At 37.8% G+C, this 18,543-nt stretch overlaps 1 protein-coding gene and 1 long non-coding RNA gene across 5 annotated transcripts in view; one reads left to right on the forward strand and one right to left on the reverse strand.

Annotated features, from left to right (window-relative positions):
* Window positions 1-1,207: 1,207 nt before the first annotated feature.
* Window positions 1,208-18,543, reverse strand: part of LOC101744929 (hemicentin-2) — a 279,760-nt gene continuing 262,424 nt past the window's right edge. For 3 of the 4 annotated variants that reach the window (XM_038020502.2, XM_021346625.3, XM_062676199.1), the window contains 10 exons: window positions 15,573-15,720; window positions 14,841-14,971; window positions 13,628-13,787; window positions 12,890-12,993; window positions 9,331-9,520; window positions 6,746-6,879; window positions 5,968-6,148; window positions 4,446-4,690; window positions 3,603-3,743; window positions 1,208-3,011 (listed from right to left, as the gene is read on the reverse strand). In XM_038020502.2, coding sequence (XP_037876430.1) covers window positions 2,820-3,011; window positions 3,603-3,743; window positions 4,446-4,690; window positions 5,968-6,148; window positions 6,746-6,879; window positions 9,331-9,520; window positions 12,890-12,993; window positions 13,628-13,787; window positions 14,841-14,971; window positions 15,573-15,720 — 1,626 coding nt within the window. In that variant the 3' untranslated portion in view covers window positions 1,208-2,819. Of the gene's footprint in view, window positions 3,012-3,498; window positions 3,744-4,445; window positions 4,691-5,967; window positions 6,149-6,745; window positions 6,880-9,330; window positions 9,521-12,889; window positions 12,994-13,627; window positions 13,788-14,840; window positions 14,972-15,572; window positions 15,721-18,543 lie in introns of those variants that run through there. The other variant, XM_062676200.1, reaches the window with a different exon arrangement.
* Window positions 3,601-8,737, forward strand: LOC134201442 (uncharacterized). Its single transcript, XR_009976734.1, has 2 exons — window positions 3,601-3,761; window positions 8,381-8,737. It is a non-coding gene; the product is annotated as an uncharacterized LOC134201442 (long non-coding RNA).

The raw sequence follows: 18,543 nt of genomic DNA on the forward strand, positions 1-18,543 counted from the left end.
CAACGTAAATGACGCCATCCACATTGAGATACTGCGGCTGCCCCGCCTTTCAAACCGAAACGCATTACTGCTTCACGGCAGAAATCGGCAGGGTACCTACCCGCACGTACTCACAAGAGGTCTTACCACCAGTAAAAAAAATCATCACAAAAAAAACTTCTTCATCTATTTGAATGGAGTAAACTTAATTGAAGTTCAATTAAAAACATTAAATCGTTGATGCTAATACCAAATAAAACGCACCTTTAATTATAAAGATAAATGTTACGTACATTGTACATAAAAATTTGTGATGATATTTTTTCCCAAATTTTAAACTTAAAATGGCTCTTCTATAAAATTGCAAAAATGTCCCATAAATCAAATAACCGTTTTACCCGTCGAACGTATTCATTGATAAGATACATAATATAACTATTTTGATGATACAATTGTAACGATATTATAAACGAAATATGTGTTTGTAGGTTTGTTTTTCTTCAGAAAAAAAATTGAAGTACCGATAACATTATTTTTATACATAGATATTTATAGGTTCTCCATACCTCCACACCGCCAGAGACAAGAATGGATGGAGAAAGATCGTGCGTGCGAAGGTGATACAAAAGGGTGGTCACGACCCTCAGCAATGAGGAATACGACGCAAGAAGGAGGACTCTGGTTATTATTAGAAGCGTAAGCTATTTATATTACATGAGTTTTACATGTTTTTTATTGTAATATTAGATATTGTTAATAACAAAATCTTTATGTAACTCTCTAACATAGCAATATAGAGATACATATATAGAGATTGAGGTTCTGAGACATAGAAAGCAAAATAAACAGAGGATAGTTCAAAATCGATTTTTGCAAAATAAATCAAATAGATCTAATAGGAAGTGGAAACACAGGCATAGCTAGGTACAGGCTAATTGTAATTATTGCCGAAGTTGTCAGCATTTTTAAATCTCGGACTAATTACTACAAAATTAATAATTTGCGTAATTACTTGTGGTAGGACCTCTGGTGAATCCGCGCGGGTAGGTGCCAGCACCCTGCCTATTTCTGCCGTGAAGCAGTAATGCGTTTCGGTTTGAAGGGTGGGGCAGACGTTGCAACTATACTGAGACCTTAGAACTTATATTTCAAGGTGGGAGGCGCATTTACGTTGTAGATGTCTATGGGCTCCAGTAACCACTTAACACCAGGCGGGCTGTGAGCTCGTCCACCCATCTAAGCAATAAAAAAAAAGCGAAGCCTGGGGTACATATTTGCGATTAAGTGTGACCCGCAGTTTCTCATGCGTGTTTAATTTGCAAGTCGAAAATCGAACGATAAAAGTCAATGTTACTTAACGATCCATAAACTTTACGATAGTAATGTGGCAAACCGACAAACACATTTTCGTGTTATAATATTAGTAATTGTAATTTATTAATTAAGGTTGACAATAAAACATTCTTGTGCATCACTCATCAGTCGAATCTATTTTACATATCAAACACGTGTCTTCTTTGTCGATCGTTGATATGTGATGACAAATAATAAAATTAGCCTTCTTTGTGTTTATGACATATACGATTAAAAATACTCTGCTCATCTAAAATTTCCACCAATCACGATCAGTATTTTAATTAATCACAGGTAACCTTCCTATAACACGGTAGATATGTTTCTACAAAGTCCCGGGTTGTGGGAAACCGTGTTATATGAGATTAGAAGCCAGTAAATACAAAAAGGAGATTTTTTTTGAATGAAACATCTCAAGTATGCCTATATGTATATTTTTACCTTTCTTTTTATTTATTGCTTAGATAGTTGAAAGAGCTTACAGCCCACCTGGTGTTAAGTGGTTACTGGAGCCTATAGACATCTACAACGTAAATGCGCCATCTACCTTGAGATTTAATTCCTAAGGTCTCAAGTATAGTTACAACGGCTGAACCACCCTTCAAACCGAAACGCATTACTGCTTCACGGCAGGAATAGGCAGGGTGGTGGTAGCTACCCGAGCGGACTCACAAGAGGTCCACCGCCTATTATACTTAAAAAATAAGCAGAAAAATTTCGGTTTCCTTAAAATGTGTGTTAATTATTAGTGCATAATATAATTTTCTAAATATTTTTTAAACAAAAATCTCGTTATCGTGTTGTAGAAGTATCGTGTTATAAGAGGGTTTTCGAGAACTTTTCTTTTCGTGTTAAAAGTGGAACCGTGTTGTAAAATATCGTGTTGTAGAAAGGATACCCGTATAGCATTAGAATGGCAATTAGTTTTATTATCGTTATGACTTTAAGAAGCGTTCAATCCTTGTCTTCGGTGTGCGTTAAGACCTTAATTTGACAAATTCATAGACTTCGTCGTGGTCGCTCAAAATTGTAGAACACGAAATAGAGCGAGACTATAACTGTCCGAATATTATTATATTAAGAGTTTCGTTATTATTATTGAAAGCCTAGAATATAATTTGATCATGACTGATGCTAAAGACAACCGATTCTTCAGAGTATATTTTGAACATAGACAGTTGGGAATATAAGAATAACGCTCTTTGGTAAGTGTAGTATTGCCAATTAAAATATTTCGTTATTATCGCTTGTCATAAAACACATTATTTAACATGACGTAAACAGTTCGAGACGATCATCACACGAATTAACAATGGTCGCAGAAGATTTTTTGTCGAAAACATGCTTAATTAACTTGCTCTAAGATAACAACAGTGCTATATAAAACATTTTCTTGAAATACCGAAGTAAGCTACCAGAAGCTGTCTGAAGGTAACCACGTTGTGAGTTTTGAGCAGTTCATATTGCACCTAGAGTTGCGTGGTCTGTCAGAGCGGGGTGTCGCGGGGCGGGAGGCGCGGGGTGGGCGCCGGTGCGGGGAGCGGGCGGGGTAGCGTGCGCAGGTGCTGCAGCGGGATCACGGATCCCGCGCCCGCGCCCGATCCCGCCCCCGCGCCCCGCGGCAGCGTGCACGACCCGCTCGCGAACCGCGCGGGCGGCGGGATTCCCGACGTCGAGTTCTGTGATCACGCAAGAAACGAAAAATGAGTCTAGTGCGATATACAATACATCACACTTTTAAAATTATAGAGACAAATTTCGAAATATTAAGATTTTGACGTTAATTTAAAAATTGATCTAGAATGACCCTTTTTAGCGACTCTTATTAATCAAATAACCAAAAGCTTATAAAGGGACAAACATATCCATCGGTCTCTTTCACTCCGTCTGCCACCCTACGTCTTTTCGGTTTGAAAACTTTATTCGATGTTTTCCAAAAAACACATTTTTTGGGTTGGGTCTCTATAATTCTAAAGGTGCGACATTTATATACTAATAAAAGTATAAAGAAAAAGATAATTTATAAACGAATACGCAGACAAGCATTTTGTTGTTGCGAGTCTATCTAAATAAAAATGCAATAATGAAATAGTTCGGTAGCGTTTGTCAAACATTTTTTTCTTTTCTGTTTATTCATAGAGTTATAATTTTTTTGCAGTTATTTTTCACGTCAACGTAGCGTGACGTAAGAAAAATTAACCTAAATCTGACATGTATTTGTGGTAAAATTTTGCTCAGTAGACAAGAGTGGTCACCGTTAAAAATCTCACGTTTTGTTCGTGCATCGGATGCGGAGGCGCCGTCCGTAGCGCGCAGTACGCAGGTAGCGCCCGCACGCCCGCCACGCTGCCGCGCGTACGCCCCAGCGGGGGGGAGATCGTCGACACTTGCTGCTGACGGTAGTAATCCATCTGGGAGTGAATGAGCAGGTAAAAAAACTGTCTGTGGCATACAACCTGCCACCCATAAACCCTCCAGCCAAAACGAAGTTGGTTGGCCTAACGGATAAGACGTCCGTGCAGTCGTGTTGAGCGATGCACCGGTGTTCGAATCCCGCAGGCGGGTACCAAATTTTTCTAATGAAATACGTACTCAACAAATGTTCACGATTGACTTCCGCGGTGAAGGAATAAGATCGTGAAATAAAATCAAACCCGCAAAATTATAATTCGACCTCTTGTGAGGGCACCACCCTGCCTATTTCTGCCATGAAGCAGTAATGTGTTTCGGTTTGAAGGGTGGGGCAGCCGTTGAAACTGTACTTGAGACCTTAGAACTTATATCTCAAGGTGGGTGGCGCTTTTACGTTGTAGATGTCTATGAGCTCCAGTAACCACTTAACACCAGGTGGGCTGTGAGCTCGTCCATCCATCTAAATAATTAAAAAAAAACAACATAATAACATGTTTATGGTTGCAGAAGTAGAAATAACGTTGGTACCAACCAGATACGTAAGACTAAATGTCAGCGCTTGACTGCTTCTGAGCAGATATTGGCAAGATCAAGAAACCCAATCGAGTGGGCACACAATACATCCTACTTTAATCAAATTAAAGCTAAACTTGTAAAAGCTTCTACATCTACGCAATGTTCTACAGCTGACGGGATCTGACCTGCATCTGATCTGTATCCGAGGGTATTATATCAGGGTTCCTGTCGTCACTCTCACTGTCGTCCTTCTCTCTGAGTTTGTCCGGGGACGCTGGCTGTGATTGTGGAGCAGCAGACCTAGGCTTGCGTTTTGCGCAACGATGCTTCACGCCAATCATGAAGATCACCAGAATGACCATGATGATTCCGCCACCGCCCACAGCGGCGGACATTGCTCCTGACATTTGGAAGGCTGTTCTTGGTAGATCTAATGGAAATGAGAACTGATTTGGTCAAATATGTACACTGCTGTATGGCTTAGTGGAAATTTTCAAAATTGGTCAATCGGTTTCGTTGTGGCCTAAAAGGTCAGGTTCCCGAATTGTATCGAGTGATGCGACTATATTAAATATTCGAATATCACAAACGATACCAATATTTGTTTGTGAGCACTTATTTACAATTAATTTTCGCGATAAACGAATAACATCGTGTAACAACAAATAGACGGAAGGCAAAGGCCTGACTGTGTCCCTGACAATGATGACGGCCATGGATGACGGTAACCACTGACCATCAGGTGGCCCATATACTCGTCTGCCTAAAAGGGCAATTAAAAAAACTCGCAAAAATTTTAACGTTTTCGGAATTACTGGTGGTAGGGCGTCTTGTAATTTCGCCCAGATAGGCGCCACCGTTTTGCCTATTTCTACTGGAATCAGTCAGCCGTTATACAGTATCCGATCATATCTGAAGGTGGCGGAATCCAAGTTGTGATATCCATGGATTCCGATGGTTCGGAACGGTAAGCAGCGGCTTGGCTATGCCCCTAGTATTGCTGACGTCCATAAGCGACGGTAACCATTCAACATAAAGTGGGCGGGATGTTCATCTGTCTACACGGGTAGCAAAAGAAAAATCACTAAGCTTGAGCTTAAACACCCACAAACGTTACTGAATTCCATTCTAATCTCTCTAGAACTTTAAAACTCTTTAATGGCCCCTAATACTTTAAAATAAAGTCTGAACTTTTAAAATAAATCTGAATTTATTTCCCGATCGAAATCGGATAGATATTTTGATTTTGGTTTCTAGGTATCTTGCTCTTATCTCGTGCGTGTTTCTGCATCCATAACATAGGAGAACTTCTGGTTTGGTGACTTAGGAACGAAAGTTAATTTGTTCAAAAGCTTTACGGTTGCTTAGGGTTGTCAGTTTTTCAAATCTTCTATTTATATGTATAAAAATGAATTGCTGTTCGTTAGTTAGTCCCGCTAAAACTCGAGAACGGCTGGACCGATTCGGCTAATTTTGGTCTTGAATTATTTGTAGAAGTCCAGGGAAGGTTCAAAAGGTAGATAAATATGAAAATGCTTGGAATTAAATAAAAATAACAATTTTGTTTCCTTTTGTTTGTTTTTTTAAGTTTATTTTATACAAAAGTTTAGGTCTTTTATTTATCGATTGAGGCACTACGAAATCTGCCGAGTCAGCTAGTTATATTAATAAAAACATTTATCGAAACAGTATAATTTATGACCTTACCTAAGCTTTTGTCATGCACGTGATGCTTTTCTGGCGGCCGCAGCGTGCTCGCTCGTAAAGGGTAAGGATCTCCCCTCCCCTTAGCGTTATAAGCTAAAATAGCTGCGGCATATGTCCTGCCGGGCGCGAGACCGACCGCAGTGAAACGTGGTACCGCGCTTGAAACGTTCGCGACGATTTCCTGTTAAAATCAAATATTTAATGCAATAAAAATTAATATGGGCCTCGACTTCTTATCAACAATCCCATTTTAGATATGATATAACGATATCGAGGGGTGGGATTTGGTTTAAGAGACATTTTTGCAACTCTACAGGAGAGCCATTTGAAGCTTAAAATTTTGGAAAAAATATCATGAAAAAAAGAAATAACTTTTTTAGCTATTTCAATGGAGTAAACATTAAAATTTAATTTAATTATCAAATTATAATTGAATTATTGACGCTAATACCAAATAAAACGGACCCTTAATTACAAAGATAAACGTTGCGTATTTAAGCGGAATGTCGCTCAAACCAAATGTCCTTTCAGCTCTAGATATAAATAAAATGAGGCAAATGTTGCGTGGTATGACACACGCGTACGTTAGCCGACACATACACACACACACACACACACACACACACACACACACACACACACACACACACACACACACACACATATATATTTTGAATCACAATTTGATGTTATAAAACAAGATCACTTCTAGTCGCTATACCCGAAATAATTTTCTGAGAAGGGTAAAAAATGCGGTAACGTAATTGAATGGAATTACCTGGGTAATGATTTCCCGGACTTCCAACAGGAAGGATTGCGGGAGGCCGCCGTTAAAGCCCTCCGAGCATCGAACCCCGAACGAGGTTAATGATGCGTTCACCACCGTGCAGTTGTGGACTTGGTCGGGTCGGCCTTTGGATGGATATATTTTTAGGTCTTTTATTAATCGGTGCTAGTTTAAAAAAATAATAAGGTTTTTTATTTTTTTTTAGGGATTTTGTGACCTGGTAAGACCTTTAAGTCATGTCTTATTTTAATTTATATTGTTATTTTTATGAAAAATGATAATATGGAGTGAAATTAAATTAAATGAGATGATATGAGATGAAATATAATCTGAGTAAAATGGTGGTCATTTACTGAGACTTTTTTCAGTGGACTCTTTGGAGAATCCCGCGAAGTTACGTCCAGCGGCTTTGTTTCATTTTCCCACATTTGTGCACTTTCACCGATATTAAACAGTTAATAAGTCACCGTTATTACACATTTAAACCTGAAAAAACACTAAATAGACAAAATAAAACTAATCACACAACTACACTCCTCGCGTTCCCCCCCAAAAAGTCTAATAAGGAATTGGATTTGTTTCGCAGATTATACACACAGGGCTTTTTATAGCCTCTACGGTGTAGAGCTTACGAACCACCTTGTACTAAACATTTACCGGTGACCAAAGACATAATCACAGCGTGAATGTCGCCACTCGTCTTAAGACATGAGGTCTGAGCCTCAATTTTATAGTATAAGAGCTATCCTAACCTATAAACCGGAAAGTATCCCTGCTTTGCGTATTACGGCTAAAATAGGAAGGGTGATGGTACCCGTTCTGGCTATAAAAAGCCCTGCTATTAATAATTAGGAAAATATTAGCTTCATCTTTTTTTTTATTGCTTAGATGGGTGGACGAGCTCACAGCCCACCTGGCGTTAAGTGGTTACTGGAGCCCATAGACATCCACAACGTAAATGCGCCACCCACCTTGAGATATAAGTTCTAAGGTCTCAAGTATAGTTACAACGGCTGCCCCACCCTTCGAACCGAAACGCATTACTGCTTCACGGCAGAAATAGGCAGGGTGGTGGTACCCACCCGCGCGATTACACGATTATCACACGATTTCGTCCCTTCATCGTGGAAATCGTTTGTCTTATAAAAAGCTTTATGTGTACGCTCGGGACAAATAATAAGTCGGTTTGTGGAAGTGATGTTATATGTATTTTATTTTTAGTTTGATAATAATAATTTAATAAAAAAAATTATATGTGGTGTCGTGGGACACCAGGTAGGAACGAAGTTCCTTCGGTTAATGTAGAATCGACACAAATTGCAAAAAAAATCGTGCTCAATTTTATGAGGTTTTCTTGATTTTTCTCTTAAATTTTGCTGTTTAGTTTTTATTTAAGTACAAGAAAGTATTTAGGAAATTCAGTATTTTAGGAAATAATAAATTACTTAAAATAGAAAGAGAATGGATGAGAGAACGAAAAGAAAGAGGGAGAAAGAGAAAGGTATTATACACTACTCGCTTGTGTATGCGACTGTCGCGCCTGCGCACGTCTCATTTAACGGTTTTATTCCACGCACTTTTTTCCACCAGTTTTTTCTTACGGTTTTACTATCACATTTTTTTCAGTTCGGTCGCGCAGCAAAATCCCTATCCCCTCCAAGCCTGCCGTAAGGAACTTCGTTCCAAAAATTTAAATCTATATATTAGTACGTGAAGCAAGAACTTTGTACCCCTTCGTAAGAAAATTGCGCTGACAGAGGAGAATGAAATTTCGCACATTTATAGAGAATATAGAAAAGGAGTTCAGAATGTTAATTTTTTTTTTTTAAATTATGCATTAAAAATAAATTACATCAATAAAACATTACATTACTACCATGTATTTGACACACACACGCATGTATACTCTTTGTTTATTGTCAAACTATTCTTATTGCTTATAGTGTATGATCAAATTGAGGATATAAGTATTGTTTGTCTTTATTAATATTTTTGTCTCAAGTGTAGCCTTGGCGAAATCTGTCATTATAGAAGTAAGTACCTATAATAGTCTTTGACAATAGAATCGTAAGTGTACAAACTTATACTTTCACTTAATTATAGTCGAATTTCGACTACCGGGGGACCACTATTTTTATAAAAAAGGTGCCAAAGGTGCGAGTGAAAAATGCACAGATAATATTTTATTAAAAAAATGAGCATATACGTTTCCTTGAACGCTGTGTGGATATTTTAAACTCTATATACTATATTGAGTGCTTTATCAGATATTGTCACCCATAGACACAGCCCACTGAGTTTCTCGCCGGATCTACTCAGTGGGTCGCGTTTCCGATCCGGTGGTAGATTCTGCGAAGCACGGCTCTTGCTAAGGCCAGTGTTAGCAACATTCCGGTTTGAGCTCGAGAGCTCACTCACACGTTAAGGTGAAGCTGAAATAGCCTCTCAAGGCTGTCAGCATAGGTCAAAAAGAAAAAAGAAATTGTCAGCACGACTCAATTGATTCCTACTATTGATTGAACAAAATGATGTTTTGTTATTATTCTTTAATTCCTCTTAGCATGCACGAAACTCACCGGCAGCAATGATATGGTAGACGCAGGGCACTCGTTGCTTCCCGATCCTGTTGTGGGCCCAGCAAAGCAGGGTCCCGTAGTCCATTTCGGTGTGAGGAGTATAGGTCACGGTGGAGCTGGTACCGGCGCGGGACACGTAGGAGTCGCTGACCTCGTTGCTGTTGGCTGTGTTGTTGAAGGTCCACCGGAACTGATGGTGGAAAGATAGTTTTATTTTTATTTTTATTTAATGTTTAATACTGGTGGTACGACCTCATGTGAGTCCGCACGGGTAGGTACCACCACCCTGCCTATCTCTGCCGTAAGTGAAGCAGTAATGCGTTTCGGTTTGAAGGGTAGGGCAGCCGTTGTAACTATACTTGAGACCTTAGAACTTATATCTCAAGGTGGGTGGCGCACTTGCGTTGTAGATGTCTATGGGCTCCAGTAACCACTTAACACCAGGTGGGCTGTGAGCTCGTCCACGAACGAACACGAAGCAATAAAAAATAAATAAATAAAAATTTTTATGTACACACAAAAAAGAAGACATAATACAGAGTAATAGGAAAATTATGTACAAAGGCACTGCTTATTTCTTTAAGAAATCTCTTCCCGCAGACCTGCGAGAGGATTATGAGAATAATAATTAAAAGTGATGACTGTGTAGAACAGCTAAAATAACAGATACAATATGAGAATTATAGTAATGCACATACACATAGCAAATATTGTTAAACTTGAATACAAAATAGTTTTCTTTGTTGTCTATTTCAGTGTCGTCGTAGGCCATCGATATCGGAACGTCTCAGCTGTTACCCATTTTGAGATATAATTGAAGTGACAATTTGAGTTCCATTATCCACAACCCTAACTTTGGATTTTCTTCTGTGTTATCGGTGTCAGAAATACACTCAAATCCTTCAGTTTTCGACCAGGAATCGTATAGTAGAGTTATGAACCACATGGCTAACGAGGAAATCGAATAGCAAACTAATATTATTATTTTTTGCTTAGACGGGTGACCGAGCTCACAGCCCACCTGGTGTTAAGTGGTTACTGGAGCTCATAGACATCCACAACGTAAATGTGTCACCCACTTTGAGATATAAGTTATAAGGTCTCAAGTATAGTTACAACGACTGCCTCACCCTTCAAACCGAAACGCATTACTGCTTCACGGCAGAAATAGACAGGGTGGTGATACCTACCCGTGCGGCCTCACAACAAGTCCTACCACCAGTAATTACGCAAATTATAATTTTACGTGTTTGATTTTTATTACATGATGTTATTCCTTCACCGTGGAAGTCAATCGTGAACATTTGTTGAGTACGTATTTCATTAGAAAAACTGGTACCCGCCTGCGGGATTCGAACACCGATGCATCGCTCAACACGAATGCACCGGACGTCTTATCCTTTAGGCCACGACGACTTCATATAAGTTTGCATGTTTTCTTTCTACGCCGTGCAAGGCTTTCATAAAGCTATGTTCGTACATATGTATAATGATACGGTAGATTACTTGCGTATTCCATTGTATATATAGATTCCATATAATATATTATGTGATAAAATATATATGTCATAAAATTTTGAAATTTCTTCTTGGAATGCAAACAGCAACTCTGACAAAACAATTAATATTATCACGTATAATTTCATTAGTATTTCTATTAATTATTCAAACTAATTACAGTTCATATGTATGGGTGGGCAAAAATCAATTTCGTTTCTCGAGAAAGTAAAATAAATTCGTTACATTCGTTAAGCCGACGTCTTACGCAAACCAAATTCCATTTTTATAATCAACCTTCATTATTTATTCAAACGACCTTATCTAAATACCCAAGACTTAAATCGTTTTGTTGAGTTATTCGAATTTTATAGAAAAAAAACTTTTCTCTTTCCATTTATTTAGTATTGTAATTGACAGAGACAAAAGACGACCTTTTTTTTAAAGGTCACGCTCAAGATACGTGCGCGTGCCTCTAACAAAGTAAATAGAAAGATTGATCTCAGCGTCTTGTCTGTTCTGCAGGCAAAATCAAAATTAAGTTTTAACTTGGTTCACTGAACAGCCGTGAATTGAAAATGATAATAATCACTACCGTAGGCATTGATATCCAAGAGCAATGGTTACCACTTATCGTGAGATGGATCGTATGCTCTTATGCCTTCGAAAGTGAAAAATCTTCAAAGGGTGATTTTACTGGTGGTAGGACCTCTTGTGAGTGCGCTCGGGTAGGTACCACCACCCCGCCTATTTCTGCTGTGAAGCAGTAATGCGTTTCGGTTTGAAGGGTGGGGCAGCTGTTGTAACTATACTGAGACCTTAGATCTTAAATCTCAAGGTGGGTGGCGCATTTACGTTGTAAATGTCTATGGGCTCCAGTAACCACTTAACACCAAGTGGGCTGTGAGCTCGTCCACCCATCTAAGCTATAAAGAAAGGGTAGCTTTGAAAATAAAGATCCGGCTACTGCATATTGATCACCAAATGATAAGTGTTTCCGGAATCCATCACATATATCCGGAAGGATGAATATTTACGTATTCTTACCATCCTACCTAGTCCTACCTAGATTCCCGGCTTAAGCAGTTGAGACAGCTTAAAGTATAACTAGAGTTTCTGTCACTTGTCCTGCTGAATTGCATATAGCTGACACTTTTATTCCATGTGTTGAGGTCGGTGGTGCCATTCGCGTTCCTAATGTCTATGAGCTTCGGAAATCGCCTGATATCTAGTAGACACTCAATCTTGAGATGTATGCGTTTTAATTGTATTTTGTAACGATTGTCTTATTCTTCAGAAAACTGGACTGCTTCGCAACAGAAATAAGTGGAATGGTACCTATCCGTGCGGGCTTACTATACGCCTTATCGTCAGTCTAAAAATCTATCACCACTTATTTGTATTGTAAGAGAGCTCGTAAATATTAAGAAGCATATTTTTATGGACGTGCCGGTCACATATCCTCAAAATTGAAAGCAGTCTACAGGGGTCAGTCACATCGTGAAATAAAATTGCAAAGGATATTGTCTATTTCTTTAACTTTGATAAAAGATAAGGGCGGATTCACAACAGCCTCTTAAACAAAAGCCTTCAATCATTATTCAAGATGAAATCAAAGAGTTTGTACTATGAATTTGAATATTTGCTGTGGAAGAACTTTATTTTAGTTGTGTTCGACGATACTATGACATGTCCTTCTTTAAAAGAGGCTTGTGGAGAGTATTAAGTGATAGGCAACGGCTTGGCTCTGCCCCTGGCATTGCTGAAGTCCATGGGCGACGGTAGCCACTCACCATCAGGTGGGCCGTATGCTCGTCTGCCTACAAGGGCAATAAAAAAAAAACTTATCAATTATAATCAATAATCCTAACGGCATAGCTGAGCCTTCAATGCGTTAGATAATTCTCAATTTATTTATAAATACACAAAATATTATTTTAATAACCTAAAAGTACATATTATTATCAGCGTTAGATTGTATAGAGTCAAACTGTAAAGTCATTTTATATAATAATAATGCTAAATATTGTTAGATTTAATGTACATAGTATAAATAACTTACAGTGACTTCAGGTGGGTTCGCATCGACGTGACAGGTTATGTGGGCGCGTTCTTGCTTCGCCACTCCATGAACCCTTTGCTGTGAACTTCGGCAGGTTGGCGCATCTGTATTTATGTATATAATGTGTAATAGACTTACTGGTGGTATGACCTCTTGTGAGTCCCTGCTTATTTCTGTAGTAAAGCAGTAATGCGTTTCGGTTTGATGGGTGGGGCAGCCGTTGTAACTATACTTGAGACCTTGGAACTTATATCTCAAGGTGGGTGGCGCATTTATATCGTAGATGTCTATGGGCTCCAGTAACCACTTAACACCAGGTGTGCTGTGAGTTCATCCACCAATCTAAGCAATAAAAAAAACAAGAAGACAATGGCTGTATTTAAAAATAAAAATAAGTATTTTTTGTAAAAATAGTACATGCTCGCATGAGCTTATCTTATGAACCACGACCATCAAAAGTCTGATATCTGATTTTACCTTGTCACATAAACTGTTAGTGCGATTTTGAATAGCATTTGCAGCTACATAGATCTCCTTGAAAATATTAGCTTCTTTTTTTCATTGCCCTTGTAGGCAGACGAGCATACGGCCCACCTGATGGTGAAGCCGCCGCCTACCACTTAATACTCTTCACAAGCCTCGTTTAAGGAAGGACATGTCATAGCGCTCTGGAAACACCGTGGAGGGGAGCTCATGTGAAACTTAAATGCCTCAAATAAATTGGTTTCACAAACTCACATAACACATCCAATGAGAACGGCTTGCTCTCTCCGTCTCCTTCAGCATTGAAGCCGACGCAGGTGTAGTTGCCAGCAGTACGTCTTCCTACGCCTTGGAGAACCAGGGATTGATTGCTGATGATGATTCCGTGACCTACGTTGTGGACCAGTGGCTTTCCCTGGTATAAATGTTTAAAATTTAAATTAAGTTGATTCACTGCCGTTTCATTAAGGATACTTCACTTCCTACTTCTATTTTAGAATGCCGACACCGATTTCAATCATTTACCACAAATTAGCTATTAACTACTAATTGTTGTGGTATGTGGAATATCATGATTAATATGTAAAGGTTACATAAATTCTCGTAAGTTAATTAGTTAAGATCATGTTCATCAGGAATCCAGAGCAATAACCACACAAGAGTAACAGACCTTAAAAAAAATATTTGTCGGTTGACGTTTGTAATCTAACGCCTCTTGTCGTGAAGGTAAAAACCCAAATCAAACACTGCCGACTCGAACATACTCTTAGTTTGGTCTGTGTGAAGTAAAATTAAAAATAATTAAAATTAATTTTATGGTTTAATCTAGCCTTTTTATTTTCATTATACATATTATAACCGATATTGACTTATCAAACTATACTTAACAAAACTTACAATAACTTTATAAAACACGCGAGGTTAAATCGTAAAAGTAGTGTTAATTATTAGCGGTCACTACCGCAATTGGATGTTACTCAGTAGTAAAATATCCTAAAACGTCGAAGAATAATTTTATTTTTAATGTTTTAGATACGTAAAATTTTAGCGGTAGGTTGTGGCTTTACTGTGTCCCTGGCATTATTGACGTTCACAAGCGAAGGTAACCACTCACCACCAGGAGGACCGTATGGTCGTCTGACTACAAGGGCAAAGAAAACAATAAGAACACCTTAATCATGCGCGAACGCGAAAGCTGTAAGTTATTCAAAACGACAGAAATAATAAAAACAAAAAATAAAAAAACAATACGACCACAAACCTTAAATGTAGTTCTAATTATGACTTGCAAAGAATTTGCTAACTGAAGTTTTGGTTTGCCCTAATTTTTTTGTAATATCGCTGACAGGGCCTTAGATAACCTCTTTGGACGGGTTGAAATGACATTGCAAAAATTAAAACGGGCCTTTAGAATAAAACTGATTCATAAAGACATCCAAGGCTAATAAACTGTGAGCAACATACTTACATTGTGTCTCCATTCCACTTTGTAGACATAAGGGTGTGCGTTGATAACGCAATCGAAATAGACGTCAGATCCTTCTCGAATGTTCTTGGGATCTAAATTTGTGCCTAACCGTACTACTGTTTCGGGAACATCTGCGTAATAGAAAATGAACTCCATTCACATCATCATAAATGTTTTATTTCTTAAATGAGATTGCTGTAAGTGTAGATTTTTTGTTGTTGTTATGAATTGCTTATAAACCATGTAATGTTTATTAATGAAAACTAGATTATTAAATTTGATCTTATATCATTGTTGATTGATTGATTGTTCTAGATACCTTCTTCTAGATTTTTTGTCACTGAAGCTACTTAGTTGTAGTTGTTAACGAATGTTTAATTTTAAAAGATTTTTGTAGTATTCAAGAATGCAATGAGCAAAAATAATAAGACTAGATAAATGATTGTGACTAGAAAGGACCGGAAAATATTACTGGAAGACACCATGTCAACCTTTAAGATGTATGTTTTTTTCGTTGATTTTCAAACGTTCTCTCGTGAGTCATCTGATTCATGTGAAAATTTACATAATTACTGCTGTGACCTTGGAGTCAAATAATAATCGAATTTGTTATAGACTATATCGTGAAGACAATCTTGAAGGATGGTGTGGTAAGCTAAATCAGCGGCTCAAAGCCAGTAGTAGTATTTTTGAAATTAATAGTCAAATGGATAATAAATTTAGATAGCTTACACTGTATATCCAACATCCAGTCATCTTCCAACGGTGGAACAGAAGGCATTTGGGGATTGGACGCCCTGCAGGCTAACTTGGCTCCAGCATCTGCTTTGGTCAGTTGCAAGGACACTGTAGAAGTCGTCGTGTTGCCATCCGTTGACAGCTAATTGCAAATAATTAATTAGATTCTTTAGTTGGTAAGAAATAAGAAACAACAAAATCTTACTCTTTATTTAGTACATAATTACTATCCCGGTTTTTTTTTGGCTGACATATTTTAAGTATCATACGAAAACATCAGTCAGTAGGCCAATTGTCGGAAACATAGGCCTGTTCCTAAATAGTGTTATTATTTTTTTGTATTCTATGATCGCAAGCAGGCTGGACTGTATATACATGGGTCGCTGTGGTGCCATCTCCCATGGGATGTTACCACAGTAATTCATTGTGATTAACAATTTATATGAGTCATGGATACTTGAAATAAAAACATTATTATTATTTTTCCCCTTTCTCAGCCCAGTCTATCGACAGAGCCGGCAGAACTGTATATACGGGCTTTTGGCCAAGTAACATACAGTAGAGTTATTAGGCTAGTTTTTATTACGTGTATTATTCTTCAAGCTGCAGGAACTTTCTCACTATTCTGCATGTATTTAGTATAGCTGCTTTTTGTAGTGAAATAAATATGTTATCTTTTAAATCTAGAAGCTTTAAGCTGTTGTGGATGTGGTTTGGGACAACTCCAGTGGTTGAGATTATTATTGGGGCTATGTAAACTTTTTTCTGTTTCCATATTCTAACTATTTCTTCTTTAAGCTCTGTGTATTTTGTCATTTTTTCTGTAAAAGTTTTTTGAATGTTGTGGGTATTCGGGACTGCAATGTCAATAATGTAGGTGACTTTATTGTTTTTATCTTGTAAAGTGATATCCGGTCTATTGTAGTGAATCGTCCTATCGGTGAGAATAGCGCGATCATAGTAAAGTTTGCAGGAGTCATTCTCCAGAACAGTTTGTGGTTTATAATTGTAATACGGTGTGTTTGTATTTTCTATCAATTTATGTTTGAGAGCCAGTTGTTGATGGATAATATTAGCAAGTTGGTTGTGTCTGTGAGTGTAATCTGTCTGTGTAAGGGTTGAACATGCTCCAGTTATGTGCTGTATGGTTTCTGGCTGGGTGTTGCATTTGCGGCATTTATCGTCTCTAATAGTGGGATCTTTAATAATATATTTTCTGTAATTTTTTGTGTTTATTACTTGGTCCTGTATGGCAATTAAAAATCCTTCCGTTTCGGGGAACAGACTTCCTGTTTTGAGCCACATGTTTGATGCCTTGCTGTCTATGTGAGATTGGCTTAGGTCATGAGGGTGTCGTCCATGTAGCGCTTTTTTCTTCCAGTTTTCTTCCATGTCTTTTTGCGGGTTTCTATTTCTTAGGTTTTCTGTATTATCTATTAGTTCTTTTTGTTTGAGATTTAGCGGTGTGTAGTTGTTATCATTTTGTGCTATGGCTCTGTGAATTTCACTTAAATCTGATTTTATGTAGAAAAATGTTTTTAAGCTGTGTATTTGTTTACGCCATAGATGCCAGATATCTATCAAGCCTCTACCCCCGTCTTGTCTTTTAATTGTCAATCTTTCTATTGCAGATTTTGGATGAAGATTATTGTGTTTTGTTAATGTAGTCCTTGTTATGCGTTCTATTTGTTCTATGTCAGTTTTGCTCCATTTTATTATTCCAAATGAGTAGGTTAGAATGGGTATTGCATAGGTGTTCAGTGCTTTTATAAGATGTTTTCCAGATAATTTCGTTTTGCAAATGGCATTGATACGTTTTTTGTACTCTGAAGTTAATGATTGCTTTATTGTTATATGATCGAGTCCTTTGAGCTGCTGAAAGCCCAGATATTTATAAAGGTCACTTGATTCCATTGCCGTTATTGTGTTTGTGTCATCTATTGTATAATCACCGGGTTGGACTTTTCCTTTTATTATATGTACGGTTTTACATTTATCAAGTCCAAATTGCATACTGATGTCGTTGCTGAATATCGTGGTAGTATCTATTAACTTTTTCATTTCTTTGTCATTTTTTGCGTATAATTTAATGTCGTCCATATAAATCAGGTGTGATATTATTGTTTCGGTGTTATCTTGTTGTTTAATGCGGTATCCCGCCCGGTCATTATGCAATTGATGGGATAGTGGGTTCAAGGCGAGGCAAAACCACAAAGGGCTGAGAGAATCACCTTGGTAAATACCCTTTTTTATGGCTATTTGTCGTGTTGTTACAAAATTATGAGGGTTTTTTAATTTAAGTGTGGTTTGCCAATGTGTCATGATATTGCGTAGGAAGCTTATTATTATAGGGTTAATTTTGTAGATTTCTAGGACTTGGATCAGCCATGAATGTGGGATGCTATCAAAAGCTTTTTTGTAGTCAATATATGTACAGTGTAAATTTCTATTTTTTGTGGTGGCGTGTTTCATGATGGTTGAGTCTATAATTAGCTGTTCCTTACAGCCCATGTGGCCTCGCCTACACCCTTTCTGTTCTTCAGCTAAGATATTATTGTGTTCTATATGTGAATTTATTTTCTTTGTAATAACTGTTGTTAAAATTTTGTAAATAGTCGGAAGGCATGTGATTGGTCGATATTGGGATGCTTCTATAGAGTAGTCACCTTTTGGTATCATATAAGTGATTCCTGTCGCTATGAATTCGGGAATACTTTGATTTCCAGAGATAATATCTGTTAGATTTTTGGCTATTGTTTTGTGTAAGCAAATTAGTTTTTTAAACCAAAAATTATGGATTTTATCTATACCTGGGGATTTCCAGTTATGTAGTCTAGCTGTTATAGTAGTTATTTCTTCCTCTGTCACGTCATCAAATTGCATTTCTTCCATTGTATCCCATCTTTCTTTTTCTTCAATAATCCAATTTGCTTTGTCATTATGTTTTGCACTATTTTCCCATAAC

This window comes from Bombyx mori, chromosome 25 (assembly GCF_030269925.1).
Source record: "Bombyx mori chromosome 25, ASM3026992v2".
Taxonomy (NCBI): Eukaryota; Metazoa; Arthropoda; class Insecta; order Lepidoptera; family Bombycidae; genus Bombyx; species Bombyx mori.